The 20311-nt window shown below is 33.9% G+C and overlaps 2 protein-coding genes across 3 annotated transcripts; one reads left to right on the top strand and one right to left on the bottom strand.

The window, feature by feature from the left end:
- Positions 1–4707: 4707 nt before the first annotated feature.
- On the bottom strand, positions 4708–16009 carry LOC113870985. 2 transcript variants are annotated; one of them, XM_027507614.1, is made up of 12 exons: positions 15482–15947; positions 8861–8925; positions 8628–8700; positions 8429–8447; positions 7777–7896; positions 7338–7407; positions 6539–6582; positions 6406–6447; positions 6122–6181; positions 5910–5977; positions 5177–5234; positions 4708–5053 (listed from the first exon to the last, which is right to left on the bottom strand). In XM_027507614.1, the coding sequence occupies exons 1-12, from the start codon at positions 15799–15801 to the stop codon at positions 4961–4963; spliced, it is 1032 nt and encodes a 343-aa protein (XP_027363415.1). In that variant the 5' UTR covers positions 15802–15947; the 3' UTR covers positions 4708–4960. The 2 variants fall into 2 exon arrangements, with proteins under 2 accessions (XP_027363415.1, XP_027363416.1); XM_027507615.1 differs by lacking the exon at positions 8429–8447 and having other exon boundaries at positions 4745–5053; positions 7382–7407; positions 15482–16009.
- A 3141-nt stretch (positions 16010–19150) lies between these two features.
- Positions 19151–19987, top strand: LOC113873597 (ubiquitin domain-containing protein 7SL RNA1-like). The gene has a single exon (XM_027511785.1). The coding sequence runs from the start codon at positions 19181–19183 to the stop codon at positions 19985–19987; it is 807 nt and encodes a 268-aa protein (XP_027367586.1). The 5' UTR covers positions 19151–19180.
- The last annotated feature ends 324 nt before the right edge of the window (positions 19988–20311 follow it).

Genomic DNA, 20311 nt, shown 5'->3' with positions numbered 1-20311 from the left:
TCTTAATGATTCTGCGTAGAAGATATAAAGCTCATCAATTCTCAACGTTTCTGTGCAACAAATATGAACTATACAAGAAATTCTAATGGCAATTAATGTCCCGGTACTTTATCTACCTATGCACTCCTTTAGCATCCCAAAATTACATATTAAATATTATTATTGAGTACAAATGGTTGAAAATGGATACTTTTGTAAAATTTAATATATTCATAACTGAAACTAAATTAAAAATTTAAAAATTATAAATGAAATATTGAAATAAGGTGTCATATCATGATTAGTTGTTTATTGGAGTGTTCTTAAACTCCTAAATTTGCTGAGAAATCTCCCTGCTTTATTGTGCATGCATCATACTGAAATAAGCACGGAGAGTATGTTATATGGCAAAGTAAGCACTGATTCATGTTGATCGAATCTAATGTCTTTCACCGCTGTCAACTAGCTTGTTTGTTTTCCCCTGTCGGTAAAGCAAAAATTAATAACAAAATCTATATTTTATAAAATTTCGTGCACACTTTCCTATAAAATTTAAGTGGTAGATATATATATATAACACTTAAATTGTTTTCTAAAATTTAAGAAAATTAATTAATGTCTTAGTTTATATAAAATTGTTATTTATTTTTTAATTTATTCTTGTTCTTTATTTAATTAAATTTTTATTTATTAATCTTATTCATTAATTCTTAATATTAAAAATAAATATATTTTATTAATTAATATGCAGGTAACATATGAAAAAATTTGTCTCATTAATTTTTTAATTTTACAATAATTAATCTATTTTAATATGTTAAATAATTAAGAATTTTGTAAAGGGATAAAAAAGAACGGAGAAAGTAATTTATTTATTTTTTAACTTTGAGAGAATCCATTATGAAAATTTTACAAACGTACAGGTTCAACATCTCTGGAACTAATATCATTGATGAAATTTGTCAGGGTAATAATTAATTATAAGGAATAAAGTGTGATTTACTTTATTTTTGTAGGAATTTTTAAAATGGAAAATAACCTTTCTTTGGAGCCTCACACTTCTGTGAGCTTCCTTGTGAGTCGAAGAAAAGTGATTGAAATGCATGTGCATGTAAAAAGTATGCGACTTTGGGTGATTCAGATTGAGGTTTGACAAATTGGATTGTGGACGCGTAGAAAGCACATTGACCGGTTAGGAAAGAGGGCACTGTTTGTCTGTGTTCCAAGACATTCATTATTCTTTCATAATTACATCATCTTCATACAGAAACCCATGCTTATTGACATTCATTTTAATTTACCCTTGGTTGCTTCGAGGGATGCAAAATCAGTACCTAACAATGGTTGCTTTGAGGGAATATTTAAAAAAAGATAAAATAAAATATATAAAACTAAATCTAATAACAATCTTTTTTTATTCTTGTGTGGTATTCCTTTTATATCTATAATCTATAATATAATAAAGATGCAAGCTACCACTTGAAATATTTACTCCATATTTTAATTTTGCCAAGACAGCGTTTTTCGTGGAGTAACACTTTCGATCATTTTATCTTGTTATCTCATATTTTGAGGCCTCCATAACCTATTTATTTTGATTATAAGGTAGCAAAGTTTTTGTGGTTGGACAGCAATGCCAAAGACACTTCTTAGATAGCACTAAGACTCGAAGACCAATCACACCCACTAGAGCTCTTACATGGGACATGAGCCATTCCATTGTTCTGATCAGGAATTAAAACCAGAAAGCATCAAATCTTGAACTCAATGCCATAAAAAGTTAGGAAGACATTATTAGAGATTCCACCATTCATCCAATTAGAGCCCCACTGTTCCATATTCCCAAAGAAAAGACTCCTTGGTCTGCCATGGCCACACATGGTGCTTCCCATCATACGGAAGCTAGCAAAACTCATTTTACCTAACATACATACGATGAAGTAGCAAGCATATCCTGCTATGTGTAATACCAAGAGCGATAAATGTATTTTCTGCAAGCGTTTGTGAACAATTGTTTTTAATCTGGTACAAGTTTTTAGACAATGTTTAACATTTCATTTGTATATCTTTTACATTAAGGGTATTCTTTAATTGTTAGCTAAAGATTAACTAGAAATTACTAAAATAAATTGTCTCTTAATACTTTTTTTTTTTCATATACACAAATTAATAATATATTTAAAAAATTATGATTTATCAATTATGTTGAGTTTGTTGATCGAGGTTATTGTTGACATTAATACAAATTGAAGGGCAAGATAAATTGATATGGAGACATGAAAAACCGTATAGAAATCGCTGAAACTGCAAAATCAGATTATACCTTCCCCACTTACATTAAAAAGACAAACAAATTCTCCATTAGAAAAGGACGCGAGTACAGTAGTCAGCTTCTATATATTTTCAAGCACCAAAGTTCAAAGAGAATAGGGTTCTGATGATAAGCGAGAGGTTTTCTATGAATGAACATTTTGGAAATGTGTTTATAAATAAATATTAAAAATATTAGTGCGATAGCACACATACGAGACTCTGTCAGTTTACATTTTGCCTTGTTTGTTTGTTCAGTGTTTTTAAGTATTTTATGGACAAAGGCACGGATGAACCTCCCCAAGATGGAAGCGTGAAGAGGGTAGAACAGGTAAACCCATATTTCCAATCTGTGGCGTTGGAAGAGTGAAGTTGAAACTGACCTTGATATGGTCCAATGAGTCTACTAAGAATGAGTCTAACGAGGTCCCATCTTAGGTTGACAGCAGGTTTTTCGACCTTCTTAGGTTGCTCCAAAACAGGCCTTGTGTTAGAATATTATTATAATACCCATCCCACAGTTCCAAGTCCTTAAGAACGAATGCAATGAAAAAACAAATATAGCCCACCTCTTCACATTATACATTATTTTCTGAGGAAGTATCCACTGAAAGCACTTAGACGAATTATTATTTTATAATAAAATTGTGTTGCATTATTATTATTAAAATTATTTGCAAATATGTCTAACTTTGAAAAAAAAAAATACTACATGAAAATATAGAGTTTGTTCTATGAGCAATACTTTTTTCTTGTAGCAGAAAGATTAAATTAAATAAGTTGGGTCATAAGGGCTCACAGAATTAGAGCATGGCTTAAAAAAATTACTTATAAATCACCCACCAACAAATATTTTAACTTCACAAGTAAGATTTGAAATCGCGTCTTAACAGAGCATAAGCAACACTATTGCATCGTAATAACATATTTAAACTTATTTTTTTAAAAATCAATAAAATATAAAGAAAAATTGTAAAGATAAAATTATTCTCATTATCAAGTATTGCATTGACCAGTGGAGAGTATTCCAGTTTAACTTATAGTTTGCGTTCAAGTTTTAATGAATGAAATAAAAATTTTATTTTTCATAATAGTCTTTTTCAGCTCAAACATAAAAAGTTGTTCTTAATACAAAAAGTATAATGTATATTGTTACATGAAAAGGGTCATGTTATAGCATAATATTTGGAGAGAAAGTCCTAGAGACAACGAGAACGGAGGTGAAGAGAGAGCTTAGACCATCTTTATTCCAGTTATTAAAAAAAACATATATATTAAAAAAAAAACAGTGGGACCTACGTTGTTTATAAAGGAATCGTGAAGTAGCTGGTTCTCCCCGTCCGAATACCTTTTCAAAAGAAAAGGTATAAGGAAATCCATTATATATGCTCTAATTTATATAATAAGACTGACAACTTAATTAAGTATTTATTTTACAAATTTTTGTCATATAAGAATATAGAATATATATTTGGTAACAAATTCTTTAGAATAAATTGATAACTTATTGAAATAAATTAAAAAAAAAAACAACCTCAAAGAATTATTATTTTCATAAGTTCTGCATAAATTCTTCCAAATAGCACCCTAAACAAACATCCATCAATTTATTTATTTATTTATTTTAGTCCATCGCGTCAAATCGTTCAACACGTCAAATAGTTCTTTGTTTTAGTCAGTAATTGTTTTTGTCAGTAAATTTAAGAAAATCCTCGATCGTGGCCAACGATGGACTTGAATTAAAGCCACCCCAATATAATCCTTTGTCCAAAAATCTCCAACCTTGCTCAGCTTGAAGGAAAATTAGAGAAGTGTTAGAAGTAAAATTTCTAACAATTTTTTTAGTGTAGTTTTATGTTATTGGCTAAAATTTATAAACTTTACAACAATATAAGAAAAAATCATTTAACTAAGAGTAAATTCTAAATGACCTTTTGTAAATGTTAACTAATAATTAAGAGTTTGTTGTTGATTTCCCTAGAAGAGTTTAGGGAGAAGGATAGACTATTATATTTTTTCTGAATTAAATCTCATTATGGCAAATGTTTCAACTCTTTTCGTTGCACATATTTTTCTTTGCTCCACGTAGAACAGCAAATAACCAACCCGTTTGTTAGCTTGTTTAGAGAACAAGATTTCCATGATTGTATTTTATTCACCGTTTTGATTTATATTTAATTTTAATTTATATTTTTGCTTTTAAAACAAATAGATTAATGCCATTTTTTCAAACAAAATGACAGCAGTTATTTTAAAAGAGTTATGTTGATAGCAAGAATGTTAACGAGTGTCCATAAAAAAAAGATTTTTAGTATATTAAAAAAATATTTAATACTTACTTTCTTTAGTAATTGAAGAAGTTAATAGCATACTAAGTACTCTTTAGGGTAGTGTTAGCTGGATCTTAATTATGATTTGCTCAATAAATTGTACGTCTTGAAAGCTGGAAAATCATCTTCAAAGACATTATATATTTATTCTTTTAGGGCAATAATAAAGAAACACACTCCTGCTTTGCAGCCCAGTTTTAACCACCTCAAACCATAGTTGAATATTGAGGCATTTGATTTCACTATGTGATTTCGGTACAAATACAAATTGATTTCCCTAGTAAAAAAAATTATAATGAGATTTCTGTTAAAAACCCTCATAAGCCTCTCACAACTTCACTTTACTGCAGAGCGTATGTTGCTGTTAAATATTCAATGATTTCAGCACTTTCAAACATTTCTATCCCAGTGTTTGGATCTTCCAAAAAGGGTGCCTGTGAATCATATCCATCAGCATATTATTATCCACATTAACTAAATACCATGTCATGAAGCTTGTAATGACCATGTGTGTTTTCACAAACATGACAAACTCACAATTTCAATGAATTAAGTACCTGGAAATGTCCAGTTCTCTGATATAGTATATGTCTTTTTGGGCTACCCCTAGCACAACTAAAATCAAATATTAAAGTAAGTATCATGGAAAAAACAAAAGACTACACAATCTATATTCATATAGCCCAACTATACATTATGCATGATGAAAATTTGGCGCAAGCATTATAAATCACATTGAAGACTCAACTAAGGAGTTGGTATCATCAACAGTGAAGTGATTTGTGTGTACTGGGATACAATTATGATGCAAACCAAGTATATAAAGTACAAGTACTCTCTTGATTTGTTAATCTGTGATGAATGGTGATAGCTAGAACTGATTGAACCAGCAGCCACATGGTCACCAAAATTGTAATAATTCTTTATACAGTGGCCAACTAATGCAAATCATAAGGATGCTCCATGGAATATAGTTGTGTGATTGTAAGTGACAAGAAACAAAGGGACTGTTTGATTAGAGAAAATATTTTCAGTTTTCGTTTTTAATTACAAGACTGTCACATTGTTTTTATTTTATTTCCTGTTTTATTGATTCCTATGCAAATATTTAAAAACGGGGGAAAATGAAACAAAATGACAGATTTGTAATGGTAAGTAAAAACAAAATATTTTCTCAAATCAAACAGCTTCTAAATTTTCTATAATACCCCCCTCTCTCTGTCTAAAAAAAGAAGTTTCTAATTGGGCATCAAATGTAACAGTTGGTTGCCTAGAAAATATGGGTTTTACCTGCAAAGAAGATGTGGCAGCTCCAATTCCACAAGTACTTCACGCACAAGTTTGCAGAAAGGAGACCCCTGAAAGAAACAAGTATTTCAAATATAAAATTCTGTGGCAGCAGATAATGGCTACATTATGTTATCACGTAATTTATAATTTTGTGAAAGCAGTCCCGAATTCATTAAGCATTAGGCTGCACGGTATGCATATTGTTGACCAACCTCATATGCCCATAATTTAAGTGGCTTTGAAGGCAACTTTGCTGGAGTGTAAGTTGTCCCCTGAAAACAAAAATATAATACTTATAATAAAAGTAAATGCAAATGAAAACACAAAGGGAAATTCATGAATAGCAGTCTACCAGCCATCTTGGTAAATACCAAATCGCTAATAATTCCTTCCATTAATTAAAGAGAAAATCACCTTTCAATAAAAATTAGTTAAACACTCCAACTTAAAAAGTTAAAAAAAAAAAAAAAAAAACAGTAAACAAACTTGACATTACCTTTCCAATTCGACCAAGCATAGCAAGACCAGCAGTCAGTGTCTGCAGAATAAGACAGCCTTTAGATACTTAAAACAATGATACAACTAAACTTTCTGGTGACAAACTAGAGATGGTGGTGTCAGGTTCTAACCGTTAAAAAACCAAGGGATAAAGGTACAGGAACATTTCCATCACCTACAGAATAGATAAAACACTCAACAATTGCATATAATTATATAAAGCACACAAAATTAGTATTTGAAAACCACAACAACAACAACCAAATTTTATCTCATTAGGTGAGGTCGGCTACGTAGATCAAATGACTTTATTAAACTCAGTCAAAAATTAAATTTTCATAAATTTGGTTAATCAAAAGGTCTTTTTTGCTAACTTCATCTAAGATTCTTTTAGGTCTCTTTCGACCCTTTTTTATTGAAATAAAAGTCATGCAATTCAATCTTTGTACTAATGTTTCTAAAGATCTTCTCTGCATATAACTAAACTACTTAGACAATTTTTAATCATCTTTTTCTCTATATATATTACTTTAATATTCTCTTATATACTATCATTTTATATTCTATCATTTTTTATATGTCCACTTATCCACTTTTCATAGTAGTATTCGCTAAAACATATATGCCTATAGTACAATCTAGCAAAATGAAATGAAATTACTCGCGCAATGTTATAGTGCTTAAACATATATGCTACAATCTAGCAAGATGATTTCAGGGATAAGTAAAAAAAGAGAATTGTCTAAATTTACCATTCTTTTGTGCTTACAAGTTATAATGCAAACGATCAAATGCACATTTCTGAAATGTGTGGGGGACAATTTCTTGTCTCTTATACACGTAATTATATTTTATGGACTGAATTACAACATGAAAAAGACTAAATAACATAAGCACACTACAGAAAAGGGTATATATGAAGAAACAAACCATATTTCTGAACCAAATACCGAATTATGTCATCTGATTCGTACATTGAAACACCTGTGTTTGGGTCAACCTGAGACCAATAGAAATAAGAAAAATGTCATTTCTCACTCAGAGACTCCAACCAATTATCAAGAGGCAAGATAAGGCAAGTGATGATAGTGAGAAATTATAGTAAGGCAAAGCTTTCAGCACTCTAAAAGAAGAGAAAAATGATACTACAGCTTTAGATAGTTCTTTGTGCCATATTTATATGAATAGAATACAAAAGTAGTTTATCCATTGGAAAATTTCCAGTTTAGCTCCTCCACAACTACAGGGTTGTTTCATTGTAGTTTAGGCTAGTGGACTTTTATCCCACCCTTTATATAATAGCCCAGAAATCTTAACAAAAAACTACTGGTTTTGTTTTGTTGTTTCATTTAAACTGAGTCATGCTTACCATGTAGGGGAACTGCTGTTTACCACCCATCTGAACAACCTTTGGACGGAAATTTGGGCCATTCCTTGGACAAGGATAGAAAAGAACATCAAGGTCCAAAATAGCAACAATTTCTCTAACCTGCATATAAATCAAGTCAAAATATTAGCCCACAACAAAAAGAAGGCTTTCTGATTTAATAACAAAGAATGCCACTATTAGCTACATTCAAATTTTGAAGGTCCAACTTAGTTATGATGGTATAACACTCTCCCCAACAGATAAACGAAAAGGAAAGTATAGCAACTAATATATTGGAGGGCATGATTATATTTTATTCATATTCAGTAAACTACATATCTAATCTTCGTACTCAAATTCCTAGAATAAAAAGATGAGCATAATGACTGTTTAAGACTTCCAGTGATAGCATAGGGTTATGATTTCTCTGTGAAAATCCACCATGGTATAACAAAGAATGTTAATTGCACCCTGTCAACTACATGTACCACAGTCCTCTGCCCCCGCCCCCCCCTCCCGCCCAAAAAATAATTGTGCCCCCAACAGAAACCCAGCACAGTTGTTTACACCAAGACAAAAAACTGTGGAAAAGAAAAGGAATTCTCATGAGAAAATCTTGAAAGAAAAGTTAACATAAATTTTCAATCCATACCTTTCGGCAAAATGGACAGCTGCATGTGGATGGCAAAGAACAAAACAATACTTAGAATTAATTAAATCTGTAGAGTGGCATGTTAAGAGCAAAAAGAATAATGTGCAGGTACAAAAGTAAAATAGAAAGATGGTTATCTATCTTTACATTGGAAAACGAAGATAAGGAAGTATTTACTCCATGCATGAATGCAAAGTACCTCTCGAATTCATATATCTCAATAGGCTTCTCTGGGCGAGGGCCTACTTTCGATGTTTCTTTTACTGTGTAGCCTGAAATCATGCTACTAATGTTAGCCAGAAAACTATATCTCCACTTTCTATGTCACAGTTGCAAGTCAACCAGATAATGTTTGATAACTATTTGACAACGGACCTAAAAACCTGGTATGCAAAATAACGAGCATTAAACATAAGAGAATATAGGTGCTACCAGAAATTTCCAAAGCATATTGGTCCGGTGGAATTTCATCCTTAGAAACAAGTGAAAAAGAATACCTGCCATGGCACAAGAAAAACACACAACTTTAAAATTTTCACATATAACACAGTCCTTTTAGAATTCCCACAATAACCTCAACAAAATTAGCACTCTGCCCATAATATGTCGGGTTGGTTTTTGGACATGGCTTTAGGTATACAATTGTGTTGAGCTCAAATGCGGAATAACTTGGACGTGTAAATTAAAATTCTGACGTAAACAGGCGAGCAATAATTCAGACCTAATAAATAGATCTAGCAGCGCAGCGGTGTAACTTGTAAAGTGTGCACTGAAATACTTCCCAGGAAAGAGAGGTGGATCACAACGGATCACTTAAATACCAGGTCTTTCCTTAGCCAGAATCTTTCCAGTTACAACACTAATACAAATACACACTTCTCCAGCAATCCAACAATCAGCCACGGAAGGATAACAAAAATAATTCTTTTCTGATGTGGAAGATCAGACTAAACTGCAACCACAGAGCATACTAAGAATTATTTTTAACTGAATAAAATAAGCAGATAAAGAACACCACTATTTAACGTGGAAAAACCTCCAATGTGGAGGAAAAACCACGGGACAAACTCCGAAAAATATTCCACTATATCTCAGGATATTTACAATATCCTTTCAACACTCTATCACACAAGAGGTGTAAAATATAGTGTACACAGTGAGACCCACTCCTATTCAAATATTACAAATTTTGTAATACCAAGAAGAAATAGAGATGATACCCACCCCAGTGTATTTTTCTCACACTCTTAGGATTTACTCAACACTCTATTTTTTTTTCTCTCACAAACACTCACAATGCTTGATGAAATCTTGTGTGTGTTGCTGCTTGTGCTTCCTTCAATTTCATTTCACGGCTATTTATAGCCAAATAAAGTTACTATTCATTTAATAAAATATTATTAATTGTTTATGAAGTCAAAAAAGGGGGCACCGAAATTGAAAATGTGCTGGACCTCACAATTCTCCCCCTCCAGCACAAAGGTGCACTCTTGGAATCTTCACATGCGATCTATGCCAATCAGCTTGGCACACTGTTGATGTTTTTCTCGTGCAACAACTTTCGTCATCATATCAGCAGGATTTTTATCCGTATGAATCTTATCTAGCTTGAATTCTTGTTCTTCCACTGCCTGACGCAGCCAATGATATCTGATATCAATGTGCTTCGTACGAGAGTGATACATCGCATTCTTACTTAAATCCAATGCGCTTTGGCTATCACAATGGATAACGTACCTTTTCTGCTCAATTCCCAGTTGTTGAAGAAACCTCTTCAACCAAAGCATTTCCTTTCCTGCTTCAGTCATGGCAACATACTCAGCTTCAGTAGTTGACAAGGCCACACATTTCTGCAATTTGGATTGCCAAGATATAGCTCCCCCTGCAAAGGTAAACACAAGTCCTGAAGTAGATTTTCTACTATCCAGGTCACCTGCCATATCTGCATCTGTGTATCCTTCAAGAACTGGGTTAGGTATTCCAAAGCTCAAGCACATATTAGAACTACCTTTCAGATATTTCAAGATCCACTTCACTGCTTCCCAATGCTCTTTTCCAGGATTGGAAAGATACCTGCTAACAACTCCGACCGCATGAGCTATATCCGGCCTCGTACAAACCATGGCATACATCAAACTCCCGACTGCTGAGGAGTATGGAATACCCGCCATAGCTTCTTTTTCTTCTTGACTTGTGGGACAACTTCTTTTGCTGAGTTTGAAGTGATTTGCCAACGGTGTACTAACTGGTTTAGCCGTCTTCATGTTGAATCTGTCCAGAATCCGATTCACATACCGTTCCTGCGATAACCACAACCTTCTGGATTTTCGGTCTCGCATGATCTGCATGCCCAAAATTTGTTTTGCAGGGCCCAGATCTTTCATATCAAAAAACTTTGACAATTCTTTCTTCAAATCACCAATCAGCTTCACATCCTGTCCCACTATCAACATATCATCTACATACAACAGAAGGATAATGAATTTATCACCTGGACATGTCTTGACAAATACACAATGATCTGCATCAGTCTTGGCATATCCATGACTCGTCATGAACGAGTCAAATTTCTTATACCACTGTCTTGGAGCCTGTTTCAATCCATACAAGCTCTTCTTCAATCTGCAAACCATGTGTTTCTTTCCAGTTTCCTCAAAACCTTCTGGTTGCTCCATGTAGATTTCTTCATCAAGGTCTCCATGAAGAAACGCAGTCTTCACATCTAGTTGTTCAAGCTCCAGATCCAAGCTAGCCACCAATCCGAGTATAACTCGAATAGAGCTCATCTTCACAACTGGAGAGAAAATTTCATCAAAATCTATTCCTCGCTTTTGTCCAAAACCTTTTACAACTAAGCGAGCCTTGTACTTCAACAGCTTGTCACCATCTTTCTTAAGCTTGAACACCCACTTATTTTTCAAGGCTTTTCTGCCTTTAGGGAGCTTGACTAACTCATAAGTATCATTCTTCACCAGAGAATCCATTTCTTCTTGCATGGCTTTCATCCACTGGGATTTATCCTTATGAGTCTGAACTTCTTCAAAGTTTTCTGGCTCCCCCTCTTCAGTGATGGTAATATACGTCGAACTAGGGTACTTTGTAGATGGCTGGTGTGGTCTTCTTGATTTCCGAGGCTGAGGTGGAGCTTCTGGGTTTTCTTGCTCAACACCTTCATCATCACCATCTTCTATTGCTGGCTCATTATCAACCCTAAGTTCTTCATCACACTCTCCCCCTACTGTGGCATTTTTAGGAGGAACAACTGGTGTAAGATCAACCTTACCACCTGGTTCTCTGATTTTTGGTGAAGCAGAATCCGACATAGTTTCTTGCTCATGGAACACTACATCTCTGCTTCTAATAACTTTCCTATTTTCTGGATCCCATAACCTGTAGCCAAATTCCTCATCTCCATAGCCCAGAAATATGCAAGGAATGGCTCTATCATCAAGTTTTTGTCTCTGTTCCTTATTCACATGAGCAAAAGCTTTGCATCCAAACACTTTCAAATGAGAGTATTTAACATCATGTCCGGACCATACTCTCTCAGGGATATCAAAGCCCAAAGGAACAGATGGAGATCGATTAATCAGGTAGCTTGCCGTTAGAACAGCTTCACCCCAGAATGGCTTAGGCAGTTTTGCCATTCTTAACATGCATCTTACTTTCTCCATAATGGTTCTGTTGATTCGTTCGGCCACACCATTATGTTGTGGGGTTCCAGGTACCGTCTTCTCATGCCTGATGCCATGCTCAGCACAATAATTCTTGAATTCATGGGAAGTATATTCACCCCCATTATCCGTGCGAAGACACTTCAAAGGTTTACCAGCCTGTCTCTCTACCATTGCATGAAACCTTTTAAAGCATTGAAAAACTTGGTCCTTCGTTCTTAAGAAGTACACCCACAATTTTCGTGAAGCATCATCGATAAACGTCACGTAATATCTGCTACCACCAAGACTCTCCACTTCCATGGGTCCACATACATCAGAATGAACCATCTCCAAAATATTCTCTTTCAGCTTTGACGTTTTGCTGAAAGACACTCTATGATGCTTGCCGAATAAACAGTGATCACAAGGATTCAACTTTGTATTTTTGGCAAACGGGATAAGGGACTTTCTTGCCAAAATCTGCAATCCTTTTTCACTTATATGAGCCAATCTTTTGTGCCACAAATTTGGCGAAGCATCATCCTCGACTGCATTCAATCCTCCCTTGATCAGCTTTACTTGAGTTTTATACAACGTTGAATTTACTGTGCCTCTAACAACCAACAACGATCCTTTGGTAAGCCTCCACTTGCCGTTACCAAAATGGCTGTCGTAATCAGCTAGATCCAAAGCATGCACAGAGATCAAATTCAGACGTAGATCTGGCACATGACGCACATCTTTTAGTGTTATTGTGCATCCTGTATTGGTTTGAATGCACACATCACCAATTCCCACAATATCTGCGATACTGCTATTGCCCATCTTTACTTTACCAAAGTCTCCTGCTTTGTACACAGTAAAGAATTCCTTGTGAGAAGTTGCATGATAAGATGCTGCTGAGTCAATGACCCATTCATCACATGAGTCTGTAACTTGACACTCTTCTTCTTCTTCAACAGAGAGTACTACCACATCCCCAGTTGTCACAGGGAATGCAGTATTTTCATCGTCATCCGATCTAGAGTTTCGTCGGTCTTTCTTCTCTCTGTTCTTCCAGGCTTTACAGTTTCTTTTTATGTGCCCTTCTTCACCGCAGTGGTAACACTTGAATTTTCTTCTGGGCTGAGACTGTGACTTATCTCTGGATTTGTTACTTCGTCCTCTGCTCTTACTTCTCCCCCTGTTCTCTGTGACAAGGGCATGAGAACTGCTTGCCCCAGAGTCTTTTCTCCTTGTTTCTTCATTAAACATGCTGTCTTTGACTTGAGACAAAGTCAGTTTTCCTTCAGGAGCAGAGTTGCTTAATGACACCACCAGAGTCTCCCAGCTGTCTGGTAAAGAACTCAAAAGTAACAGCGCCTGCAATTCTTCATCAAGTTTTATCTCCATGGTAACTAGCTGGTTTACCATGTGTTGGAAATCATTCAAGTGTTCTGCAACTGATCTTCCATCTTGATATTTTAAATTCACCAGCTTCCGAATAACAAAAGCTTTGTTTTGTGCAGTCTTCCTCTGATACATTTGTTCAATTTTGTTCCACAGAGTCTGGGCATTCGTCTCTGTGGCAACATGGTGGAATATGCTGATATCCACCCACTGCCTAATTAAACTGACGGCCTTCCGGTGTATCTTTTTCCAATCCTCATCCTTCACGTCTTCTGGCTTTTGATCTCCCTTTTCCACAGGATCATACAGGTCCTTGTAGAAAAGTATGTCCTCCATTTTCGGCTTCCAAATAGAGTAGTTTGTTGCTGTTAGCTTCACCATGGTACCTACGTTCTCTTCCATTTAATTTACACTCGGTGATACAGAGCCCAACTTAAGCTCTGATACCACTTGTTGAGCTCAAATGCGGAATAACTTGGACGTGTAAATTAAAATTCTGACGTAAACTGGCGAGCAATAATTCAGACCTAATAAATAGATCTAGCAGCGCAGCGGTGTAACTTGTAAAGTGTGCACTGAAATACTTCCCAGGAAAGAGAGGTGGATCACAACGGATCACTTAAATACCAGGTCTTTCCTTAGCCAGAATCTTTCCAGTTACAACACTAATACAAATACACACTTCTCCAGCAATCCAACAATCAGCCACGGAAGGATAACAAAAATAATTCTTTTCTGATGTGGAAGATCAGACTAAACTGCAATCACAGAGCATACTAAGAATTATTTTTAACTGAATAAAATAAGCAGATAAAGAACACCACTATTTAACGTGGAAAAACCTCCAATGTGGAGGAAAAACCACGGGACAAACTCCGAAAAATATTCCACTATATCTCAGGATATTTACAATATCCTTTCAACACTCTATCACACAAGAGGTGTAAAATATAGTGTACACAGTGAGACCCACTCCTATTCAAATATTACAAATTTTGTAATACCAAGAAGAAATAGAGATGATACCCACCCCAGTGTATTTTTCTCACACTCTTAGGATTTACTCAACACTCTATTTTTTTTTCTCTCACAAACACTCACAATGCTTGATGAAATCTTGTGTGTGTTGCTGCTTGTGCTTCCTTCAATTTCATTTCACGGCTATTTATAGCCAAATAAAGTTACTATTCATTTAATAAAATATTATTAATTGTTTATGAAGTCAAAAAAGGGGCACCGAAATTGAAAATGTGTTGGACCTCACAAATTGTACATTCCGTCATGATCATATGAATCATTTATGCTTTTCTAAAAGATGCTTGTCTTAATTATGATTTCAAAACATATTTCTTAATTACGATTTTCTACTTTCTTAATTACAAGTCGATAAGACCACACAAATTCAAAAAATTGTTCACTTGTCTTAATTAAGGCCTGGCTCCTATTTTAAGTAGCATACTTCATAGAATGTATATGCTGACCCAATTATAGCATTCTAAACATAACATCCAATAAAATAATCTTTCATGGGAAACCAGTTACCAACCAGTCTTTCACAGTAACAACAACAAAAGCAAATATTGTCTATGCAGACCCTCACCCGATGCTTTCTCTTTGCATTGAACTTAAGTTAAAAAACATCACATAACCAAATCAAACTACTGTGGTTGTTTACCACCACTCAGTAACTATCAAATCTCTGCTCAATCTAACCAGAACTAAATTTTTGAAATACATAATCGGTGGAAACTGAAACACATGCCTCAGTAAAGTGCCTATGTTCTACCTTGACAACTGAACAGATGCAAAACTCAAACCAAGCAATGGCAGGAACTCCAACCCATATATGCCTTCAAGAAAATATTTTGTTTCTTATTAAGAAAATCAACTTTGAATTTTCAGGGTCAAAGCCCACAAGACTTAGAATTGAGGTATGTTTGTGGCAAAAGTGAAAAAAGAAAATAGCAAAATAGAAACCCATGTGCAGAAAGAAAATATGGTCACCTACCCAGAAACAAAAACTCCAGTGGCAAAGCGAAAGAGCAAGGGAAGCAAAGCTCCAAACATGTCACTAGTCTTGTCAGGTCTGATTGCGAAGCGTTTAGGCTCAGGAGGCTTGAAATTGGGAGGAGGAGTAAATGTTAGTGACGAGGAAGAAGCATCTGAAGTTGGTTGTTGTTGTTGGGTGGAGACTGAGGAAGAAGAAGAAGAGGTTTCAGTTTCAGACATGGCTCTAATGGACACCCTTCTTCTGGGTACTCTTTTGGGCAACGAAATAGACCCACAAACTGAGAATTGGGATAGAGTCACAGCTCCAGCCATAGCCATTGGTTCCTCAAACTTTGTGGCAGTGTTGTATTTGGGCAATTGCACATTGATACTCAGCTTTGAATTTGATGGCAACGTGCACTGTTTGGCCAATCGCCAAGGACATTGAGAAAGGTACTTCACAATTGCTACTGTAGCTGAGTTGGCATATTCACAGGCACTCAACTCAAAAATATCTATCCTCAACGGTTCAACAAGATTCTCCCAACTCCCACAAACTACATCGTAGGTTTTTGTTCCCTTTAGCCTTCTGTCACCAACGTGTTCCATATTTTTTACGTTTACACCTTTTACTTTTGGATTTTTCGTCCGGTAAATTATTTTTGGGTTTTGTTAAGCATCAATTAAGATTTTGAACCTGTTAACATGCCACTTTATATCTTAAAAGCATCTAAATATATTGTAGTATAAATAAATCTTATATATATTGGTCAACAAAAATGGGCCCTCTATTATTTTATTTTTTCCCAGAGTCCAAAAACCACCGCCTAATGTCTCATTGTAAGTCACCTTCTTAAGAACTACAAACTGGGCCAACTTGAAGTTGGTTCTTCAGACTGGATCTATTATTTGACAAAAAAAATAAATCTAATTTTATTAATTAACTAATAAGTTATTTTTTTAACACGAGACAATTATGTTTAAATTAATAGGATTAGTGTAAATTAGTAGATTATTTCATGATTAAATTTTAATGTATTAGAACAATGGCTCTGAGGTATTCTAGTAAAATATTTCAATAATAGGATATGTTGTTCAAAGTTTATGCAGAATTTATTTTCCTAAAATTATATGTGTTAGGACAATAGTATCAAACTCATTAAAATGATATTTTTTTAAAAATTATTAATATAATTTTCATATATTATATTAAATTTTACCAATTTTAAATATTAATTAAATTTTTATATTATTTAATTTTAATGGATGATATATTATTTAAAATATAATTCAATAACGTTTACAACATATTCACGAGTGTTTAAATTGTTTTAATATACTTGATATTCATAGTAATATTAGAAGAACTTAACGATTCAATTGTTAAATTTTAATAAAAAATTATAAAAATGTCATATTTACCAGCACTCGATAGTAAAATTTACGTTAAATAAAAACAAGTTTACAAGATAATCTCAAGCAGAATTTAAAAATAGCTTAGGGATATAATTCAAATTTATCATTTATGAGTTCCGGCATCATCATATTATTCAACATAAAATAATTTTGGTGATATAATTCAACTCACTTTGCATGGGAAAGACATTCATGATCTCTAGTAATGATGGCCATAACCATGTGGAGCAATTTTACTAGACAAGGTATATACTTACATAGCCTATATAAAATATATATTAAGATGAACACACCATGAAAGAACGCTAATAACTCCAATCCATGACTCTGTGTTCTTTTTTTTTTATAAGCAAAACAAATCTTATTAAAAAGAGTTTAAGGGGAACTTAAAACCCATATACACAAAAAATTACTTACTCAGAGAAATAAAAAGTAAAAATATACTTATGCAAAATTAAGACAGATGCAATTTCGTGGGTTCAAATACCAATCAGCTAACATAATAGATTCTCCCTTACTAACAAGTGATAACTATTTCCAGGATCTCAGAATAATAGAATCTAGGACTTCCCTCTCATCTAAAACACCATTGAAAAATATAATTCTATTTCTATGACACCACAAAGACCACACTGTACTTACCCAAATAATTAATAAGCATATTCCTTCTCTTTTACTACAGCCAACACCAACCCAAGAAAGCAAGTGAGTCGATAAATCTGAAGACAAAACTAGTGAGAATCCAAGCCAACGCGCAGTAAAGTACCAGATTTGAGATGAAACTGAACACGTTAAAAATAAATGAGTTGAAAGTTCCTCTAAACCATGACAGAAACAACAAGTTATATCATCAATTTGAACACCACGGTCAATCAATAAACCTTTATAAGGAAGTGCATTCAACAACAATTGCCAAGAAAAAACCAGACACTTAAGAGGGACGTTCCCTCTCCATAGCATTTGCAAGACATCTGCCGTACACTGATCTACACTATTAGGACCACCAAAAAGTTCAAATAGCCATGACTATGTGTTCTTACTAGCTTATGAATACTTTAATCAAATTATATTTTCCATTTTACGATTCTTACCTGTGCTTAATTAAAATCAATTTGTTTATATAATGAGCGCACTTTTAGCTTTATAAATACATGATTTTTTTAATATGTATTCAATGATACTTAATAAGAAATAAATAAATAATAAATTTTGATTAAAAAAGTATAAGATTTAATGCTATTGTATAATTTTTAATATATTAAATTCTATAATTTTATAAAAAAATATTACATACAAAATTTTATTATGTAACTTTTAGACACATTAAAAAAACAATTATGACACTAGCCTCTCCGAATATCCATGACTTTGATTGAGAAAGATAATATTATGACAAATAAGAATATCTTCGTAAAAATATGATCTCAATTTTCTTCTTAATTTTTTTATATAAAAAATCACAAATTATGCATAGATGGTGGACATACCTGGTTCCTTTCTCAAAATAAGAATGCTTATACCTTAAAGATGCTATGATATAAACCTCTGAAATACTTTTATAAATTTATAAAGTGTGTATATACAAAGACATACAAGGTCAAGAGATCAAATAATATTGGATATTAAATTTAGTAAAGTAATATTTCTAATATTTTTTATTAAAAATAAATTATATCACTCTAACCGCTTAGTTTAATATTTTTGTAGTAGACAAAGTCCAGAAACATTAGCATAATTTTAATACTCATTAACATAACATTTAATTGCTTCTTTATACTTTAACAAATAATGTATTATTTTAAAAATAAAAATTACTATTAAATTATATAATTACAAGCATTTAAAGTATATAAAATTTCATATACATAATATATTACAAGAATAAATAGTTAGATCGATGAATGATAGGATAAAGAGAATTAATATAAATAGTGTTGTGGGAAAGTTATTAAAAAAAATATGGTAAAAATAATATAAACACGAGAGATGTGTATAATTAAACAAAAATAATCTATGATAAGTGGTCCGAATATGTTTCGATGGGATTGAGATCAATCAAATATGATATTGGGTTAAATTCCCTCACTTGCCAAATAAAATATTCTGATAATCTAAAAACAAAAAATAATGAAAAAGGAATAAAAAATAAAAATAAAAATTTTGTAATGAGTTTCAAAAGGCTGAATTGGGGTGGGAGAGTTAGAGAAGATAGGGATTCTGTTACCAAAACTTGATTCCTTGTTAGCTGAATATTTATATATTGCCACTTCACTCACTCACTCACACTGTGTATTCACTCAACATGGACGTAATATTTGAACTCCAAAGAGGAAGATCGTTCACAATAGAAATTGGGTTCTTCGACACAATCTTCGAAATCAAAGAAAAGGTGCAAAAATACCAAGGGATTCCCACCTCCACGCAAACCCTAATCCTAAATGGCCAAGTCCTTCAAGACAACGACGACGTTTGGAAGTGCGAAATCCTTCACAACACCCGCATTAACCTCCAGGTCTCCCCTGACTCCGACAAAACAGAGGACTCCGTTGCCGTTACTCCTCCACCCACCAAAAAAATCCACCTCAATGTTAAAACCAATCCCTCCAAAACTCAGGTCGTTCCTCTCGAAGTCGACGTAAACGACACCGTGTTGCGCCTCAAGGAAAAGATTCACGAAATCGAAACGGTTGCCGTGCCGGTTAACCGGTTACTCTTGCATGCAACGACGACGGGAACGGAACTGCAGGACCATCAGGCTTTGCGAGATTGCGATTTTTCGGATAGTGGCGAGATCGACGTGAGTTTGAGACCGTCGCCGACGACGACTTCTTCCGGTGGCGGAGGGTCGAAGAAGTTGAAGCTAATGGTGTTGCCAAAGAGCGGGACCAAGAAGGTTCCGGTGGAGATGAACGCATCGGATAATGTGGGAGAGTTGAGGAAGGAGTTGCAGAAGTTGCATCAGAGGCTTCAGTTTCATCTTCCACAAGATGGTTATTTCTTCATTTACAAGCAGAATGTTATGGATGATGATAGGTCTTTCCGTTGGCACCATGTTGGGCAAGGTGATACCATTGAAATCTTCAATGGAAGCGTTACTGGTGGCTCGTGATATTTAAATGTTAATTAATTATTGATTTGTTCTGTCCCTTTGTTTTTGTCTATGAATATTAGTTTTGGATTCATTTCATAGAATTGTGTAGGGACAATTCTTTTCTTTCATTCGTTGATTTTGTTTTGAATTTCGAATATAAGAAAAGAAAAGCATAGACTCGTGTTAGGATAAAACTTACGTGCAAAACCGGTGCCATTCTTCTGTTAAGATTAAAGTTTAATTTTGATGACTTGTTTCAATTTTTGTTGACACTTCTTTTGCTTTACACACGTATATATAAACTCTCTTGATAAAGTAACAAATCAGATTATATGAATAGAG

This window comes from Abrus precatorius, unplaced genomic scaffold (genome assembly GCF_003935025.1).
Source record: "Abrus precatorius isolate BTA unplaced genomic scaffold, Abrus_2018 Scaffold7, whole genome shotgun sequence".
Lineage (NCBI taxonomy): Eukaryota > Viridiplantae > Streptophyta > Magnoliopsida > Fabales > Fabaceae > Abrus > Abrus precatorius.
The sequence above is the reverse complement of the archived record's forward strand: the minus strand, read 5'-3'. Positions and strand labels throughout refer to the sequence as shown.